The sequence below is a fragment of the Stegostoma tigrinum genome, chromosome 17 (genome assembly GCF_030684315.1).
Source record: "Stegostoma tigrinum isolate sSteTig4 chromosome 17, sSteTig4.hap1, whole genome shotgun sequence".
Taxonomy (NCBI): domain Eukaryota; kingdom Metazoa; phylum Chordata; class Chondrichthyes; order Orectolobiformes; family Stegostomatidae; genus Stegostoma; species Stegostoma tigrinum.
The window spans coordinates 44,894,375-44,915,710 of record NC_081370.1 but is presented as its reverse complement, the minus strand read 5'-3'; the positions used below and the strand labels follow the sequence as shown (position 1 = coordinate 44,915,710).

General features: G+C 40.8%; 1 protein-coding gene across 3 annotated transcripts in view; it reads left to right on the top strand.

Annotated features, from left to right (window-relative positions):
• The window catches only part of LOC125459518 (transmembrane protein 263-like), a 145,670-nt gene that overhangs the window by 98,228 nt on the left and 26,106 nt on the right, over window positions 1–21,336 (top strand). Inside the window, exon 1 of one of the 3 annotated variants that reach the window (XM_048546045.2) lies at window positions 11,676–11,814. The exons of the other annotated variants lie outside the window; for them this stretch is intronic. Within the exon in view, the coding sequence (XP_048402002.1) occupies window positions 11,691–11,814 (124 nt within the window). The 5' untranslated portion in view covers window positions 11,676–11,690. Of the gene's footprint in view, window positions 1–11,675; window positions 11,815–21,336 lie in introns of those variants that run through there. 3 annotated transcript variants of the gene reach the window in all.

Here is a 21,336-nt window from a genome sequence, read left to right as displayed (position 1 = left end):
TAAATCATACTCAGGTGGCATTCAGTCAATTTCTTATGCATTTCCGACTTTGTATTTTGTAAATCAATTTCGTGCTGGATTAAAACTTTGAAAAGTGCCTCTTGCAGCATTCTCTAGCTGTCTTAGTGGTATTTCTGCATCAGTTTTGGCAGACAAATAAGTGGCACCACATTGTTATCCTTCACTGGTGCAGTAGAATCAAACAACATTGTGCAATTGATGCTCTGTTTTTGGTGTTGGTAAACAATGGCAAGCTGTTTTGTTTTCAGGGAAAACAAAGTCGAAGAACAAATCCTGTTGAAGCATATTTATGCAGCTCTATGTCGAGGGCATTGTTAGCAGAAATTCAGAAGCCTGTCCTCACTGCTTGGAAATGCTTGTGGTACGTTTTGCCTTTGCAAGTGTAGGAAGAAGACATTGAATGAGAAGACAGCAAATTGAAGGCAGTTCATTTGTTCGTAGTGATCCAGATTAGTTGATTCAGCAGTTTTGCGGCTACGAGAGTATGTCACAAGATGGGTATTCACATTATTCATTGCATAGCATTCTGGGTCAGCATCCTATCCACTTGCTCTCACAGCCACTCTGAGGTTTGCACACTCCATCTGAAGCATGTTGTAACTACAATATGCACTTTATACATGTTGCTGTATAGTAAATTGCCGAGTTTCTTGGACATCGCTTGCCAGGACAGCAGGTGCTTGAGAACATGATCTTCTCCAAATTCCCCTCCGTGTCATGAATCATGCTGATGAACACATTGCTGTTACCATCTTTGCTGGATCATCCTCTTTAAACTTCATATAACAGCACTATACAGAGAAGTTTCACCATGGAAGTGATGGAGTTGAAAGTTTGCTGGTACCTCAAGGACCAACGTAGTACATTTTCACCTTGCTATCCAAATCTCACTTGCAGAACATTTAATTTGTAAACATTTTTCTACTTGCAATTCACAATTTCTGTTAATTTGCTTCCTTTTAAATTTTATATTGGCTGCTAATGAGTTGAAATACACCGTTTATATTGATTCATGGAATAGGGTCTTTGCTGGCTCGGTTAGTATTTATTGCCCATCCTTAATTATCACGAAGAGGGTGGAGCTAAGTTGCCTTGAACCGCTGCAGTCAGTTAGGCGTACCCACTGTGTGACCAGCAAGGGAGTTACAGGCTTTTGAGCCATTGAAATTGAAGGAATGATGAGTGACCAAAATATGATACTGTTCTTTATCAAGATTCTTTATTAGGGGTTATGTGGTGGCTCATTGGCAGTGCTGCCTCAATGCCAGGGACCCAAGTTCGATTCCACCCTTGAGTGACAGTGCAGACATTCTGGGGTTTTTTTGTGGGTGCCCTCGTTCACTCCTCCAGTCCAAGAATATGTAGGTTAGGTCAATTGGCCAAGTGTCTAGGGATGTGTGGGCTAGGTGGATTTGCCATGGGAATAGGGCAGGAGGTTGGATCTGGGTGGGATGCTCTTCAGAGCGTAAGTGTGGACTCAATGGGGATGAATGGCCTGCTTTCACCCTAGAGGGGTTCTATGAAGGTGGAGAGTGAGGTTGTTGATTCTCTGGAGCGCTGAATCTTAAGAGAAACTATAATGGTATAAGGCATATGTATGGCTATGATAGATTGGGAAATGTTACAGAAAGGAATGACATTACCTATACAATGACAACATTTAAAGGCTGAAGTACAAAATTTACTTTGTCCTTCTGGGGCAGGAGTATAAAGAGAACACTGGCCAAACATGGCTTACGAATGAAATTGGAAATAAATGCAAAAAAAATACAAATCGGCAAGAAGAACAAGGAACCTGAGAATTAGAAACAACTTAGGATTCAATAAAGAAGACCCAAGGGGTTGACTAACTAGGGAAATAGAGTATGAGTGTTAACTTAAGCTTAATTTATTGTAAAAGTTTCTACAGGTATGTCGAGAAAAAGATGAAATTAGAAAGAATTGGATCTCTTATTGTCAGAAGTGGAGAATTTGGAACGACGAACAAAGGAATGACTGACAATTTAAATTTATACTTGGATCTGCCCTCACAAAAGAGAACACGAGTAACATAGCAAAAATGATACGGCAAACCGGGTTTAGTGAGAACGAGTAACTGAAGCAAATCTGAACTAGCAGAGAAACAATTTTGGGTATTTGATGGGATTGAAGGCTGATAAATCACCAGGCCCTGATAATCCACATCCTAGAGTAGTAGAGGAAGTGGCCTAATAAGTAATAGATCCACTGGTGGTCGTCTTCAGATTTTGGGATGTTCTTACAGATTGAAGGGTTGACAATGTAACTGCACTATTTTAGAAGGGAGGTAAAGAAAGCATACAATTGTAGACCAATGAGTCTGCCGTCAGTAGTATGGTAAATACTAGAGTCCATTAGCAAGGATTTGCTGGAGTACTGGTGGAATCAATTATAGTCAACATGGATTTACAAAAGGGAAATTGTGCTTGACCACGAATTCTTTGAGGATGTAACTAGAAGAAGTGATCGGGAAGCTAATGGAACAAGAACAACAGAAATTGATCTGAAAATGCAGCAGGTCTGGCAGCGTCTGTCTAGTGAAAGCAGAGTTCATGTTGAGGGTCCAGTGACCCTTTGGAACTGGTTCAGAATTCTGTTTGAGGTTTACATGCAGTTTCCTTTGTCAGTTAGGAAGGCCAATGCATAGTTAGCATTAATTTCAAGAGAGCTGGAATAAAAGAGCAGCAGTGTATTGCTGAGGTAATGTAAGGCTCAGGTCAGACCACATTTGGAATATTGTGAGCTGTTTTAGGCCCTGTATCTGAGGAAGAATATGCTTGCTTTCAAGGGGGTCCAGAGGAGATTTGAGTAATCCTGGGGATGATGGGCTTGTCACAGGATGAGTGGTTGGGGACTCGGGGTCAGTACTCAGTGGAGTTTAGAAGGATGAGGCAGGGATCTGATTGAAACTTGAGGAATGCTGAATGATTTGGGTGGAGCACACATGAAGAGAGCAAGAGAGACTAGAACCTGAGGGCACGGCCTCAGAGTGAAGGGACCACCCTTTAGAATGGAGATAAGGAATGGAGGTAATCCATTTTGGGAGCAGGTTATTGATTGGCAACCTGCGTGCCTATATCAGAGTCCAAGAACAAAAGTAGTGCAGCACAGGCCCTTTAGCCCTCCGAGCCTATGCCAATTATCTTGCCATAACCTAAGTTTTTTTTAAAAAAAAAACAAACCTCATACTCAGATAACAAAGTGTGAAGCTGGATGAACACAGCAGGCCAAACAGCATCTCGGGAGCACAAAAGCTGACGTTTCGGGCCTAGACCCTTCTTCAGAGAGGGGGATGGGGAGAGGGTTCTGAAATAAATAGGGAGAGAGGGGGAGGCGGACCGAAGATGGATAGAGGAGAAGATAGGTGGAGAGGAGAGTATGGGTGGGAGGGGATAGGTCAGTCCAGGGGGGATGGACAGTTCAAGGAGGCGGGATGAGGTTAGTAGGTAGGAAATGGAGGTGCAGCTTGAGGTGGGAGGAAGGGATGGGTGAGAGGAAGAACAAGTCAGGGAGGCAGGGACTGGCTGGGCTGGTTTTGGGATGCAGTGGTGGAAGGGGAGATTTTGAAGCTTGTGAAGTTCACATTGATACCATTGGGCTGCAGGGTTCCTAAGCGGAATATAATTTGCTGTTCCTCCAAACTTTGGGTGGCCAGACCTCATACTCAGTCTGTATCCCTCTATTCCCTCCATGTTCATGTAAACATCCAGATGCCTCTTAAATGTTGCCAACATGCCTGCTTCCACCACCTCTTCTGACAGCGCCTTCCAGGCTCCTTTCACTCTGAAAAACATTCCTCCCCCATCTTCCTTAAACATTCCCCCTTTCACCTTAAACCTGTGACCCCTTTTAATTAAAACTTCAACCCTGGGTAAAAGCCTCTGATGATCCTCCCTGTCAATTTTAGACCTCTGTTAGGTGGCACCTCAGCCACTGTCTTTCCAGTGAAAACTATTCTTGTCTTTTTAACCTTTCCTCTTACCCAATGCCCTTGAGACCAGGCAACACCGTGATGAACCTTCTCTGCACTCTTTCCAAAGTTTCCACATCCTTCTGGTAATGTGGCGACCGAAACTGCACACTACTCCAAATGCGCCCGAACAAGGGTTTTGTATATCTGTTATATGGTTTGCCGACTGTTGTACTCTATGTCCTGGCCAATGAAGGCAAACATGCCGTATGCCTTTATCACCTTGGCCACTTGTGTTGCCTCTTTGAGGGAACTATGGTCCTGCATGCCCAGATCCAATGAATGTTGGTGCTCCTAAGAGTTCTGACATTTACAGTATAATTGATAGCGAGATTTGATGCTCCAAAAAGCATCACCACACATTTGTCTGGATTAAATTCGATCTGCTTTTTCTAGGCGCATGTCCCCAATCTAGATCCTGTTGTATACATTCACAATCGTCGGCGCTATCAGCAACTCCACCAATCCTCTGAAATCTTACTCATCATGCCACCCACGTTTTCCTCCGGATCATTTATAAATACTACAAACAGCAGAGGTCCTAAGACTGATACTGTAGAACACCACTGGTACTGGTCTCCATTTTGAACAGCACCCTTCCATTGCTACCATCTGTCTTCTGTGGCCAAGTCAGTTTTGTAAGCATCCACCCAGCCAACCTATCCCAAACCCCATGTGATTTTAGTTTGTGCACTGATTTGCCTTGTGGGACTTCAAGTACCTTGCTAAAGCCCGTATAAAGCAAATCCACAGCCCTTCCCTCATTAATTATCTTTGTCATCTCTTCAGAAAAGTTCAGTCAGTTTGCTGAATCATGACTTTCCCTGTACAATATCATGCTGCCTGCCACTAGTCCACTTTCTTCCAAATTTGCATATATCTTGTCCCTCGGTATCGTCTGTAAGAGCTTCCCCACCACAGACATCAGGCTCACCAGCCTATAGTTTCTTGGATTATCCCCACTTCCTTCCTTAAACAAAGGAACAAGAACGGCTAATCTCCAGTCCCCTGGACCCTCGCCTGTGGCCAGAGGATGTGACGATAACTGTTAATGCCACAATTATTTCTTCCCTTGCCACTAGCAGCAACCTGGGATGGATCCCATCTGGCCCTGGGGACCTGTCTACCTGAATGCAATTTAGGATACCGAAAACTTCCTCCTTTAATATATTGACATTCTGTAGAGTACTTACACACTCATCCCTAATCTCAGCATCAGTCATGTCCTTCTCCTTTGAACACCAATACAAAGTACTCATTAAGGATCTCTTCCCATTTCCTGTAGCTCCACATACATCTTGTCTCCTTTGTCCTTGAGTGGACCTGATCTTTCCCTTGGTACACGCTTGCTTCAAATATATGCGTAAAAAGCCTTGGGATTTGCCTTGTTCCCTATTCCCAATTCCTTTGCCTCCACCACATCTGCTCCCAGGATGAGGCATTCCACTCCTTTACATCTCTGCTGTCCTCATTTTTTAAGGACCGCAACTTACCCCCGCAGTGGTGGAGAGCGCCCTTGACCGTGTCTCCCGCATTTCCTGCAACTCATCACTCACGCCACGTCCCCGCAATAACCACGAAAAGAGAATCCCCCTCACCCTCACGTACCACCCCACCAACTCCAGATCCAACACATCACCCTCCAACACTTGCGCCATCTGCAATCTGACCCCACCACTGAAGACAGACATTTTTCCATCCCCACCCTTGTCTGCTTCCCGGAGGGCCCAGTCTCCTCATGACTCCCTTGTCTGCTCCACACTCCCCTCCAACCCCACCACACCCGGCATTTTCCCCTGCAACCGCAGGAAGTGCTACACCTGCCCCCATACCTCCCCCTCACCCCTATCCCAGGCCCCAAGAAGACTTCCCACATCAAGCAGATGTTGACATGCACATCTGCCAATGTGTATCCACTCTACTCGTGGCCTCCTCTACATTGGGGAAACCAAGCGGAGGCTTGGGGACTGCTTTGTAGAGCACCTACACTCCTCCGGTCTCAATAAACAACTGCACCTCCCATTCGCGAACCATTTCAACTCCCCCTTCCATTCCTTAGACAACATGTCCATCCTGGGCCTCCTGCAGTGCCACAATGATGCCACTCGAAGGTTGCAGGAACAGCAACTCATACATTCCGCTTGGGAACCCCGCAGCCCAATGATATCAATGTGGATTTCACAAGCTTCAAAATCTCCCTTGTCCCCCCACCACCTCCCTGCCACTGCATTCGAAAACCAGCCCAGCTCGTCCCTGCCTCCCTAACCTGTTCTTCTTCTCACCTATCCTCACCTCCCACCTCAAGTCGCACCCTGTTTCCTACCTACTAACCTCATCCCACTCCCTTGACCTGTTGTCCTCCCCAGACTGACCTATCCCCTCCTACCTCCCCACCTACACTCACCTCTACTGGCTGTATCCCTGCCTCTTCAACTTGTCTGCCTTCTCTTCACCTATCGTCTCCTCTATCCATCTTTGATCTGCCTCCCCCTCTCTCCCTATTTATTTCACAACCCCCTTCCTCTCCCCCTTTTCTGAAGAAGGGCCTAGGCCAGAAACGTCAGCTTTTGTGCTCCTGAGATGGTGCTTGGCCTGCTGTGTTCATCCAGTTCCACACTTTGTTATCTCAGATTCTCTAGCATCTGCAGTTCCCATTATCTCTGGAGCCAGAGATTGGTGACTGTAATTGTTGTCAGTATTGTTGTATTTGAGTACCTATGACAAAATCTAATTCTAATTCTGTTTGACTGTAAATTGAGAGAAAAGCATTTTCGATGAAATCTGTATGTCCAGGTGCACCAGTTGCTGGAAGTAAATGTGCAGGTGCAGCATGTAATAAATAAAGCAAATGGTTTGTTGGCCTTCATAGCAAGAGGATTTGAATTCAGGAGCGAGGATGTCATGCTGCAAATATAGGAAATTGGTGAGGCCACGTCTGGTATATTGTGTGTAGTTTCAATCTCCTTAGCAGAGGAAGGATGTTTTTGATAGAGAGTGCAGCAAAGTTTACTAAATTGATTTCTGGAATAGCAGGGCTGGCATATGAGAAGCAATTGAGTAATTTAGGATTGCGCTCATTGGCATCTAGAAGAATGAAGGTGGGGGATGGTCTAATGGAAACATACAAAATTGTAACAGGATGAGGTAGGAAGGATGCCCCCAGCGGTGGAGGACTCCAGAACTAGGGGTCATAGTTTAAGGATAAGGGATAAACTTATTTAGGACTAAGCTGAGTGGTGAACCTGTGGAATTCACTCCCACAGAGAATGGTTGAAACCAAAACCATGTTTCTCCATAAGGAGGCAGATGTAGCTCAAGGGATCAAGGATATTGGCGGCAGTGGGTGGGGGGGGGGGGGGGGCGGTGTAAATTGGGATTATAGTACTGAGGTTGAAGGTCAACCATGATTGCAATGAATGATGAAGGCAGAAGGAGTTGAAGGCCCACTTCTGCTCCTATCATGTGTGTATCTGAGGGTATGCTTCTGAGTCAAGATGTTGAGTGGCTTGGAGAAGAACTTCAGAGTTTTTGTGACCCTTCATTTCAAATTGCTTTTTTATATTCCCTTGGTGTAAAATTTTCTACCCTCACTGGTGTGTCCCAGATCTGTAAATGGTTGATGGAAGTGAATTAAGTGCAAGTAGGTCAACAGATACAAGGATGATGGATGAAGAGGATTTGTGTAAGATAGAACATAGGCAGCAGATGATCATGTTGACAGAAATTAGTGTGGGTAGCCAGCCAGGCATGCATAAGGATAGTCTAGTCATGCCAGTGTGGTTTTCGAAGCAGGTAAGTTAAGGCAGGGATACAATCAGGCAATGTTTTCAATCTGGGTGTGGTTTTTCTTAGTGGCAGCATGAATGTTTGGCTGAAAACTCAACTTGTCTTGGAGTCAAAATGGCACCAGGGCTGTCAAGAGTCAAATCTGTCTCAGTTATTAGAAACAAGGGTGGTGTTGCTGGCTATAGAATGGGGTTTGTTATAGAGTTGTAGACCATATACTCCCAGTGTCTAGATGAAAGAAATTTCTATTTGCCTTGTGCTTCACAGTCTGACAAGCAGTTCCTAGTGATGAGATAAAATTGGTTACTTCCATCAGACATTTGGAAACTGTTTGTCTATTCTTTAAAGGGAAGTGGACATTGCCAACAAGATGAGCACTTAATGCCAATCCTTTACCTTGAGCTGGGTGACTGTAAGACTTGGGAGGATAATTTCATTAACCACATTGCTGTGGGTTTGGAGTCATGTGGGCCAGACTGGATAAAGATGGCAGATTTCCTTCCCTAAACAATGAATGATCTAGATGAGTTCTTACAATAACAGATGGTAGTTAAAAGGCGACAATTCAAAGACTATGATGAGATAAGATGGGAACCAAGCCAGAAAGTTCCTACTAGTTGTGGAGAGGCTTTGGTGAAGGTTGTGGTTTGCCAGACAAAAGGCTGCAGACTGAAAGGATAAAGAGGGATTGTTTACCTTTGTCATAAGACATAAAATGTCATTTATGATTTGAACAGGCGTGATGATAGCAGATTTCAGAGGGTCACAGGAACCGAAGAGCTTTTATTCAAGTTAGCCAAATGTGGGAGCCAAGAAGCCAAGTTTTATTTTAATACTCAACAGTTCATTGAGATTAGGAGCAAAGGACTGGGAGGTGCATGCTGTGGATAAGGTGATATTAGGAGACAAACTAGAGAGAGATTCAAATCTGATTTTGCTGTGTTATTAAATTTTTGTTTGTATTTATAAGCATCTTTTTTTAAAAAAAGTTGCCTCTTCTACGATGCATGTCAGTTCCTTTTGGTATTGTTTTATTTGACTTTGCTTGCTTTCTTTTTTCGATTTCTTGCCTTTGTTTTGTTCGGTTACTGTCTCCTGGGACCCTTTAGGGCACAAGCTGTTTAGATAAAAATGTAGCTCCTGTTGGTCTGCATAAGTAGTTTGATGGATTTGATATGTTCAGGTTAGACTGAGGTGGAAAAATAAAATGTTGCAATGTTGAGGGATCAGTATTTGTTTTTGAAAAAAATATGAAATTGAATTAAACTGATTTTAAAATGGGGGAAAAAAGTTTCTATTTCATCATTAGGAGCATAGATAATTGACTGCCTTTTAGTGTACAGGACATAGTTCAAAAAACAGGTAACTTAGTGAGTCAGTCTGTAGGGTGATTGGTAAGAACCTTTAAGAGGACATGGGTAGGCTGGTGAACTATGCTGATACACAGATGAAATAAAACAAGTGTGATTGCATTTTTTTGTGGAATGAATGAGAAACAGTACACTGTAAAGATATAATTTTAAAGGGAGGTTTAAAAAGAGAGATCTGACTGTGGTTGTGCACATTTTTGGAGATGACAGGGCAAGTCAACGGAGCAGTCTATCAGCTAATGGGATCTTGTAATTTAGAAAAAGAGGTATAGAGTATTTTTCTAAAAAAAAAGACATTACGCAAAACTTATTTAGAACAGTAATTTAACCCCCAGCTGAAGTGTTTTCTAATGCAGAGCAGACCTCTTCTGGAAAGTGATGAAGGCTTCAGAGGGATACAGAAAAGATTTGCAAGAATGGCTGCAAAAATGAGATCTGTCAATTGTGTGTAAGTTAGAAAACTCCTGGGAATTAAGGAATCTCCAAAGACTTTTTTTTGAACTGTTTGAACCATGAAGCATTTGTAGATAGCCTTGAAAATTTGTTTTTTTTACTCTGAGGTGTCAGTAACCACAGGGAAAGTGTTTTTGGTGATTAACAAGTAAGTAGCTGAATTTTAAGTGCACCACCTGATAGGGTGTTGGATTCTGATGCAATATTGACTTTGAAGGGGGAATTAATTAGACAATTGAAGGAGAAGAAAATTGCAGTGCAACAGGAAAAGAGTTGAGAAGTGCAACTAATTGGATTGCTCTCTGATAAAGTCAAAAAGATCTTGAAGGGTTGTGCTTTCCTGTGATTCATGAGATATGTCAAGCTTCTTCCAAGTAGTGAGAATATGCTGAAACAATTGTGAGACACCTGCTGATATTGCAGATGTGAAAACTGCATCCCACAGCATGAACCATTATTTCAAAAAGCACTTTAACCACCTACTGCTTCATGTAAGCATATAAATCTATATTTAGTATGATGACTTTTGTGCCTAAAACAACATTCTTTTTCATCCCGTTGAGGCATGTACATTTATGTAGAATCAGGCATGGACAAATAGCAAAAATGCTTTAACTCTTATTTTTATAAGACAAAATATAATGATTTGTTGATCATCAGGATCTATGTACATCACTTGTGAACTGTCTAAATGACTTTTCCACCTTAATGCCAAATTGCACTATATATATGGTAGGATCAAAAACAAAGTTTGCTGGAAAAGCTCAGCACGTCTGGCAGCATCTGTGAAGGGAAAAAAAGAGTTAACGTTTCAGGTCCGGTGACCCTTCCTCAGAACTGACGGTGGCTGGGAAAATATCACTTTATATGCAGAAAATAGCAGGGTGGGTCATAAATGATAGGATAGAGCCCAAAGAGAGAGAAGGACAGTTGGACAGACAAAGGAGTTGCTAACGATCAGGCTGGGAGGCTGAATAGTTGTTTGTGGGGACTGTTGGTGACTAACAGTTACAGTATACTGTAGGATCAAGCTGGCGAGCATATGGGTTAAGACTATCCAAGTTAATTTCACGTTGGACCCTACTAGCAGAGATTGAAGACTGCTTTCATGTCATGGCTCAGTTCAAGTCCAGCTTGTGCTGATGAAAGGCTAATGCTGAGCCACTAAGACACACTTGCCTGGTACTAGGTATGTTTGTTAACAGCCCTTCTCCTTGCCACACAGGCCTGTCTTCTCAATATATTTAGAAACATTTCATTTTGCATTTCCCAATGTCCACTTGAGCCATGCAATGCCTCCATTTGTCTGTACCAGAGCTCTTGCTTCAGGCCAGGTTGGAGGTTGGTTGAAAATACACAGATCAGAGAATTTTAACAAGTGGTTGCTTCCTGATCTGATGAAAAGTGGTCAGAATCAGTGCCTTCTATTTGCTGTAACTGAACAGAATTTTGCTTGTTGTGTAAACTAAATTAATGTGTGTCTTTTGCCGTTTCTGAAGTAAGTGAATACCCAAAAGTATATTTTTTTTTCTGAAGAAGGGTCTAGGCCTGAAAAGTCAGCTTTCCTGCTCCTCTGATGCTGCGTGACCTGCTGTGTTCATCCAGCTCTACACCTTGTTAATTCAAAAGTATTAACCTCCATGGGAGGGCAAGTCCATTTTTAAGTTGTATTACCTCATTTGATACGAAAGTCTGTATACAAGCTGTATATAGATAGGTAGATGCGCACATCTTTTGAAGCTGGCTCTGCTTTTTGATTTTCCTCCTTTTTAAATTTTAAATTGTTGGTCTGATATTTTTAATTCAGTTTGTAAAGTCCTGCTGTTTACAGATGAAACTTGGCAGTGGATTGAATATGTTTAACTCCCTTGAATATTAAAAGCAAGTTCACATTTTGTGATCACGATTTAACTGAACTGTTTCATCCTTTTCTTGAAAACTATAAATGAGCAGTGAATTGTCCACTCGCGTACAAAATAGAATAGGATTAAGATAACAGCGAAGAACTTCGGATACTGGAGATGTGAAACACAATCAAATACTGCAGAAACCGAGCAAGTGTGGCAACATCTATGGAAAGCAAACAGTTAGCATTTGAGCCTGGTGATTCTCTCCCACCCTACTACCATCACCACCACCCGTATCCCCTTTCAGAACTGGAAGAATGTGATTGCTGTGAGAATCCGGAATGTGAGGGTAAGTAGAAACTGGTGGAAATTCTCAGCTGATCTGGTAGTGTTTGTGGAGAAAAAGCAGTTGTTACAGGTTGATGATCTTTCCTTTGAAATGTGAATCTGAAACATAACTATCTCTTCTTAGATATTGCAATGTCAACTGAGTATGTCTTTCTTTTGGAGATAGTAGAAACTGCCGATGCTGGAGAATCTGAGATAACAAGGTGGTGATCTAGATGAACACAGCAGGCTAAGCAATATCAGAGGACCGGGAAAGCTGATGTTTTGGGTCTGGGATATTTTCTGAATCTGGTGCCTTTTTCCTTTTGGAACAAGAGGGAATCGTTGTAGTGGGAGTGAGAGATTTAACACTTCTATTTTTGCAACATTCTTCAAAGTAGCAAACTATTTGTCACCGTTATTAAAGCTATTGTGCTAAACTTACGCATAACGCCTTTGGAAATTGTGATTAGAGGAAAAGTGTTGGTGTGAATTAATGTATACTTGCTATCTTGAGAGACCAGGAGGTGTATATGATTGGCTTATGGCTCTGAATTTCAAACAGAAGTAACATGTGACACTGCACAAATGCTTAAAGGTAGGAAAAATCATTTGGCTTCATGCAGTTAGATTTGAACTTATTTAATTTAACATCACATTGTCGAGAAATAATTCCTGGCTTTTAACTATTGCAGTTGGGGTTGGTTGATGTATCACTGTATGGTTTACTCTTCAAGAGATTCTAGATTATAAATATTGCAGCAGTCCAAATTTGTACTGCCCATAGTTGTTTTTAATTGTCCATAACTTGTGTGAATGTGTGGGTTTACTAAATTCCAGGCCTGTTTGTAACAGATTCCACACATCCCAGGAACCTACAAATTTTGTGTTCTTTGTGTCAGTTGTTATTACTGAAAATAGCCCAGCATGTATGACTAGGTGAAGGAAGTTATATTGCAAAGAAGTAATTACCTTAATATGGAAGTAATTTGTTGTAATTTTACTCCACTTAACAGCACTTGTCTGGTCCTAAAGGCCTTGAATTGCTCCATGATATGTTACGATCTGATGTATTGAGGTAAATTTTATTTGACCTGACTTGACATTCAACACACGTTCTTGGTTTTGAGTCAATGCCTTGCTCCTACTCCTCGTTGATTACTCGTCAGTGGACATAATTTATTGGCCTCTGCACAACAAAATTATGAAGGCAGTGTTGCATCCTCTTTGGTAGAGGTGTCAAAAACTTCAGGTGACAAATCAATGAGTACTGATTTTAAAATGCTGTCTGTTTAAATGTGGTCACTTGGGAGCTCCAATTTACAAGTAATTTTCTGAATAGTTTATAAAGAGCCAGAAAACACAGTGATGGAGAGAGGATCTGCTCACTCTCCCAAGTAAGTGTCTTTTTCAGTGATACTTCAGGGACTGGGAATGATGCCTTTTCAGAATCTCTATTCTCTCCTCCTGAAGATTTTGTCCCTTCTAGCTCTTGTTCTTATTTCCTTTGCTTTTGGTCTGACTGTCCTGTAATTGCTTGGGGCCACCCCGCAATGGTCTACAGTTTTGGCTTTGTTCCATTCTACTTCCCTCTCAAATGTCAGGTCAAAAATCACACACCAGGTTACAGTCCAACAAACACATTTGAAGACAAACTTTCAAAGTCTCACTCCTTCTGCAGGTGTCTTCCTGAAGAAACCTTGTCTTCAAATAAATCTGTTGGGCGACAACCTGTTATGATTTTTGACCTTGTCCACTCCAGTCCCACAATGGCACCTTAACATCATGGCTTTCAGATGTAGGCCAACCTGTCAAACTGGATGACTGCCCAGCTGGCAAAAGAGCTTAAGAAATGACAGAAGTGCTAGTTAACAGACTTCTATGTCTTTAGTAAATCAGGGCCTTATGACCATTCAAGGTTTTCCACTTGCCCCCTCCCAAGACATTCCCACTTGCCACACCTCTCTTGTAAAAGATGCAACATGTTATTTTCCCTCTTTCCCTTCTGACTATCAAGAGCCCCAAAAAGTCCTTCTGAACAAAAGGAATTTATCTGTATCTCTTTCAATTTTAGTATATTGTGTTCACTGCTTACCCTGTGGTTTGATCTGCATTGGAGATACCAAACACAGATTGGCTGATTGCTTTGCTTTTTGCAAAGCTTCTCTGTTCAGTTCACAAGTTTCCTGTGTTTCCAGTTAACCTATACATTTTAAGATCTGTGTCCTGTTCCCACCTTGTTCTGTCATCAGCTTCCAAAACCTTTTCAGTGAAGCTCAGAAAAAGCTCCAGAAACATTGCTTCATTTTTTTTTTCAATTAGACAGTTCTTGACTGCACATGGGTATAGTGTGGAGTTTTAGAACTCAAGCCCCCTTCCATAGCAGTTGTTAATTGTGTTGCCATTTGCAAAATCTTGACCCCTCTTTTTTTTTTATTATTTTACAGTTCACATTACCATTCCCTTTACTCCATTTTTAAGCTCTCCTACTTTCGAAACTTTCAGACTTTCCCTTTACTCTTTCCTCCTCCTTGCCCTGATTTGAGCCTTTGTCATTGCTTAAAATGTGGTGTATCTTTTTACATTTGCTGCTCTCTTGCACTGTATAACAAAGTGACTACAAATCTACCAATTGGCTGTGTAAAGTGCTTCAGTGTTTCACGGTAATGAATGCAGCTATCCTGTATTCGTGTACTGCCATTCTCCTGACAGGTCATCAACCTGATAGGTTAGCTTTGTTTCTGTCTTGACTAATGCTGCCAGACCTGCTGAAAGCTTTCAACACTTTCTGTTTCTATTTCATATTTCCAACACTGCAGTGTTTTATTTTCATATTACCCTTTAATTGTTTGAGAATTGATGCATTTTAGTTCAGAGATGTGAATCTTTCCTTAGGGCTATACTGTGGTCAATGTTTATTAATTGCTCGTCAATTAGTAAAACACTTCAGGCATCAGCTCCAAAAGAATTCGGTGGTGTGTGAACTAAGTAGTTGGAGCGCATTAGTGCAACTTGCTTGTGGAAAATTTCTTAAAAGCACAGCCTTTTTTTTTAAGCCTTTTTTTCTTAATTATCCAAACTGAAGGACATACCCACATGCTCCCCTGTCTTCTGGCTTCTGTGTTGTATTCATTTTTAGCAAATCTCAGATCTGATTTTTGACAGTCAAGGGCAACCCAGAATGAAACAAAGAAAATTCATGTCCCTGCAACACTCTTACCTCGGAAAAGTCATGTTTGTGGAATATTTGAATGCTTGAATGAAGAGTACCTTCAGACAGGAACTGATTTCTGTGCATGTAGCTATTAACTAAACAACGCACTGAGACAAAAGTAGAAGGTACTGGCAAAATTCGGTGGGTCTGGAAGCTCCTGTCGACTGGAAACAGTTACTGTTTCAAGTCCAGTGACCCATTGTCAGGACAGGAGGAATGAGGTATTTAGGTGGGACTTGAGACAGCAACGGCAAGGACAGACATGATCAAGTAAGCAGTAGTTGTGAATGCTAGAGATGTTTCTGGGCCACCAACCATGCTGGATAAAGACTTCTTTGGAACAACCATAAATCATTGTTAGTTTTCAGACAAAAGCTGTCAAATCTAAATCTTGATCTTGATGCATCAGCTACCTTTTGGATCTAAAGTTCCCCAGTAGTGTTCACTTTTGTTTTTTTTTTGTCATAGGGATTGGTGTCTATGCTTTCTGGGTTTTCCTTTTTCACTGAGTGCAAGTTGCACAAATCTCTAATTCACTTGATGGATGATGAATTGAAAATCAAGATTTCTTCTTTAAATACAACCCTGTAGCTTGCTTTAAATGTTGAAGTTGGCATTCTTCTGGAAACTTGTGAAATCACTTTGGCTTGTATTCAACACAGGGCGTATTGGCAAAGCACAATTTAAGTCTTGTTAAGGATTTAACAGAACCAACTTCTGCTTCAATACCTTTTATCCATCTTGAATATGAGCTGAACAGAATCTAGAAATCCAAGAACAAAGCACTCGTCAACATTCTATTGAGATCCTTGAACAGGTTGGGAATTGACTAGGCCCCATCAGTCTGTTTGCTTTGCAGATCCTGAAGATATTCCTCATTGTCAATCATTGAGTTAAAAGGATGCTGTGAAGGACAGATAAACAACTCCTCTCCACCTATCATCTTTTTTCTCCATCTTCAGTCCGCCTCCTCTCCCCATTCCCCTCTCTGAAGGGTCTAGGCCCGAAATGTCAGCTTTTGTGCCCCTGAGATGCTGCTTGGCCTGCTGTGTTCATCCAGCTTCACACTTTGTTATCTTGGATTCTCCAACATCTGCAGTTCCCATTATCACAGATAAACAAGTTGCCTGGTGTGGAGTCCACTGTGGCCAAATATGGCACGATCAACCTATCATTCAAAAGTCAAAATGAAGCAATGCATCATTTTTAAACAAGAGGCCCTCTTTGTAGATGTAATAGATTAACATCACGATGTCTACCTGGTGACTTAACCTGCACCAAGCCGGTTAATGATGTAATCATAATACCTTGCTATTAACTCTCAAAACCTACCATTTATTAACAACATTTAAAACTGCTTTTGGTATTTTTACATGGGGTTGTTGCAACTTGTCGCAACAAGGTTTTTTAAAAAATATAAGCTTTACTTGCACTGGTTATAAAACCTCGTGGGTCAGAGAATTGATCTTTAAATTTCCATTGGCTTCTAATATAACATGTGTTAGCTGATTTTCAGTTATTTAGCAACTTTGAGACTCCAGATATCTCAGATGTTGAAAATTGCAATTGGAAAAATCCCAAAGGGCAGTAATGTATGTGTAAGTTACACCATTGACTCTCCAGATATACTTTTGTTTCAAATTCATCAATTCTGACGTCAAAGTGTAAAATATAGACAACAGGAAAACAAAATGCTGTTGAACTACAGAAGGAGACATTATCAGATGGCCAAAAAAATTGGCCAGTAGACCAGTTTTAAGAAATTACTCTTTGCAGAGGAAAGACCATATGGGTGATGCGGTCCTGTGTATATTTCTCCATGATTGACTTTGACTTTGACTCTGATCATAGAGACATAGGTATGTAGTGTCTGATGGTTGAATGTTTTTCTTTTGCTTTTTACCAGTTTACAAGAGATGTTGATGAAGAAAATTTTGTAGGTTGTTTGCACTGAAGGTAGATCTGATAGCATAAATGTATATTTTAAAAAATTGACCAATTGTGTGGAATTATGTATTTTATACTTTGGTTTGAATATCAAATTGCTTGAATAACCATAGCAATAAATTTGCAAAATCAGAAAGATCTTCAATGCATGAAGATCTTTTGATAAGATTTAATCAGATAAAAGCATGTTGAGTTTGAATTTTGTGTTGTACAAAGCTAAGATTTCATTAACCTTTTCATGAAACTGTTGTTAAGGTTTGATAAAGGAATGCTGTCATTTTAGTACACTAGATATAGAATTTAAATCAGTTGATTCCCTCCACTGCTTGTGTTAACGATCATTCTTATTGAAAGGTCATTCAAAGTAATTTTTTTGCTTTTCCTGTTGTCAGTTTTTTGTATGCTTTTTCAGATTATCTGGTGAATTTGAAGCAAAAGAATACCTGGAGAGACAATGGTGTAACTTACACATACAGTACTGCCCTTTGGGATTTTTCCAAATGCAAGTTGTTCGAATAATTGGAGAAAGCAAATCCAAAAATTAGAATGCAATTTTATCTCCACAAAAACATTTTAAAAGATCAAGTACTATGTCAATTGATAGTGGAAGTAATAATCTTTCCTTGATTTTTTTAATGAAACTTCTAACACTGGCTCAAAGTGGGCAAACTAAGGGTAGATCTTTGTGTTTTTTCAAATATAAATATTTTTGATCAAGTAGCATGCATCAGATGCACAAGAAAGCATGTTAGCTTTCATGTATTTATAGGAACGCAAGTAAACAATTCAGTCTACGGGCCAACTCTGCTATGCACTTTAATGCCTGATTTATATCAAAACTATAGGTCCTTGCCTTTTTGCTCTGTAGTTGGCTTGATGGTAGGGTTGTGAAGTACTGTGCTGCTGACTGTGGGTTCAATTCCTGCGCTGGCTGAAATGACCACGAAGGACTTGCCTTCTCAACCCCTTGTGTGGTGGCCCTCAGGATAAAGCTCCATCAGTTGGGTCTCTCTCTAATGAGAGTGCACCCCAGTGGTTTAAGACTTTGACAACTTGATTCCTTGATTATAACCTTGAAAGATCTTCAAACATTACAATTGAGTCCACATTCTGTTGTCAAACAAACTGCGATTATTTGTTAAAATCGAATTAACCTTTAAAATAAAAGTTTAAATTGCTTGCCATGACTGGAGTTTTTGCAGCAATGTAAAGTTTGAGAGTTGCATGCAGAAAATGATGCCATTCACATGCTTAAAGACATAAGATAAAAAACTAGGACAAACTCTACCACTATGGAGCAAAGCTTTCCACAAAAGTACAGTAACTATTCATTGTTGGAGTAAGTTTCCATTGGCCCATTCACTTTTTTTGTTGATGCAATGTTGGATGCTGTTTGCCAGGTTCTTTGTCAAACAGATTCTCAGCTAGTGTCAGGATCAGATTGATACGATTGACATTGATGTTCTGCCTTGAAAGTGGTAAAATATCTGCTGTTTCTTTTAGTAATGCCTGTTGCAGCATGTCAGGTGTGTCAAAAGGATTGTGCACAAGAACAAGGTCTGTTCACGAAAGCTCCTGGCCTCAGCCTCGTCCATCTTCTAAGGTGAAGAAAGACAGTTAAATTATACACCCAAGGTACACATCAATATAAATCATACAAAATGTACTGAAGGCACTGGCAGTCTAAAAAGGAGGATGTTGTTGGAAACATTCAGACACAGGATCTGTGGTGAGATACCAAACACTTTGGGTCAATGACTCATATCATACCCAGCATGACTCAGTATCATGAAAAGGCACAAAACAAAGGAAAATTATTCAAGTTGCATTTAGAAAAAAAAAATGAAAGGTGTAAAATGTAAAAGTGACTGCAGCAATATGATCTATTCGTTGGTGACTTGGTGCCAGTTGAACTGCTACCTTGGTCTGGGTCCTGCAAGGATGGTTCATTGTGCTAAAATCTACTTACTGTAACTATCTTACGTAATACCGAAAACTTTTAATGGTGCTGAGATCTTAATCAAGAAGTCAATGTTTAACACGAGTACTAATAGAGCCTTCTAACAGCAAAAACATTGAAAATAAGGTTTAATTTTAATTTGTTTTAGAAATACATAATGAAGTAAAGCAATGTAGGATTATGCCATCTTTTTTGACCGTCGGCATCAGTCAAAGAAAGTCATCAGTTTTCCAGATTTTAAAAAGATGATTATTGACTGCGAATAACCTCGTGTCTGTGTGTGTGTGTGTCTCTGTGTGTGTGTGTGTGTCTCTGTGTGTGTGTCTCTGTGTGTGTGTCTCTGTGTGTGTGTCTCTGTGTGTGTGTCTCTGTGTGTGTGTCTCTGTGTGTGTGTCTCTGTGTGTGTGTCTCTGTGTGTGTGTCTCTGTGTGTGTGTCTCTGTGTGTGTGTCTGAGCAAGTGAGCCATCATGAAGCCCTATCAAAATTAGACAAGTCAACAGGAAATCGGCTTGAACACTCCACTGCTTGGATTTGTACCTACCATTAAAGAACATAGTTGTGATTGTTGGAGGTCAGACATCTCTGCTGTGGAACAAAAACTACAAAAATTGTTGAGATTAGTGTCCTTCATCCAACCACCTTGTTCTGCTTCATCAATCAATTTCCTTCCATAAAATTCGAAGTTGCAGGTGTGAGATCGCGTTCAAAGAACCAGACAATCAGGATCAGTGAAAGTAGCCTTTTTATTGTGTATTCACAGCAGCATGATGTAAGGTGAAATAGAATCCCAAAATCATAGCTCAAAAGCAGCCTTTTTATTCAGAATTTAAGCATACATTAACATTCTAACACTTGAGTGTTAAACAGTAGATATTGTACAAAAACTGTTTTGCAGGAAATCAGATGGTTTAAACATTAAATGTTAGCAGTTATTGTTGAGCGTTAATTGTTATTTTAATGAGATCAGTGTCTCTGTCTGGTGTTCCCTCGTATAATTCGAAAGGTCTTGTTATTTTCAAGGTTAGAATTCCAGAGTTAGAAAAAGACATCTTGTGTTTTAAAGGAACTTGGACTTCTATCAGAGATGGTGGGAACTGCTGATGCTGGAGAATCTGAGATAACAAGGTGTAGAGCTGGATGAACACAGATCTCTGAAGAAGTGTCTGGAGTCAAAACATCCACTTTCCTTCTCCTGTGCTGCTTGGCCTGCTGTGTTCATCCAACTCCACACCTTGTTATCTCAGACTTCAATCAGTTTTGATTTGCCTGTGGTTTTTATTTACAATCGCTTGTTTAGTTAGTTTCATGGTTGCGTCCATCTGTGGGTTCTATTTACTATCGTTCGTTCGTTCGGTTTTGTTGTCACACCTGTTCAAGTAGTGCTGTCAGGTTCGTTCACTCATTCGAGGTCGTGCGGATCTGGACATAGTGCTGTTTTAATTAATAGTTTAAAGGTTGCTTACATTGCATAGTGTTGTTTTTTGTGGGATAATGTTTTCTTACGTACATGTTGAATTAAAAACTTGGGACAAGTACCTTTTGTTAGTTCCCTGCAGACTCTTCCTGTATATTGTGTAACGTTTTACTTTAAAGGAAGAGGGCTAATCCAATTATCACCTTTTGAATGATACTTGAAGCCATTCTAGCTGGAGGGATTTAAATAAACGGCTTGGTATTAGCACCTATTCACAGATTTTAATATCAGACGACACTATATTTTTGGAACAAAAACAAAGTTGCTGGAAAAGCTCAACAGGTCTGTCAGCATCCGTGAAGGAGAAAACAGTTAACGTTTTGGGTCCGGTGACCCTTCCTCTAATTTTTGGTGTAGTGGTGCAAAAGGTTCCATCCTGTAGTGTCTGTGCATTTCCTTAGCCATCGCACGTGACTGCACCTTTGAATGGAACATCAGTCTTGTTATTTGGGGTTGTTTACGTAGTGCTATATGCATGACTGCACTTTGAAGTGGACTGTCACCACAACTTCAAGTTGTTGTAATCTGAATGGTGACGAGCTCCTGAATTAGTTTGACTAGGGGGCGACTGGTACTCATAAATCTGCAGTTGATATTATAACCATGAATGAATGGATTATTGAATTAATAAACATGATTTATGGAGTGATATTAAAAGTTGGTAATGGACATGAATTCTGAAATATCACAGGCATGTGCAAATACCCTGTGTTCAGGACCATTTGCGGCTCCTCGGATTCTGAATCAGCCCGTGTTCAGGTCTTGCTGCATTTGGAAGTATTCAGGCTTGTGCTGGCGATTGGCAAGCAACATTAATGCCATGCAAGGAGCATTTCCCCTTAACATTTAATGGTATTACCATTGCTGAATTCCCCCACTGCCAACATCCTGGGGATTACCACAGACGAGAAACTGAACTTAATCAGCCTAATAAATACTGTGACTATA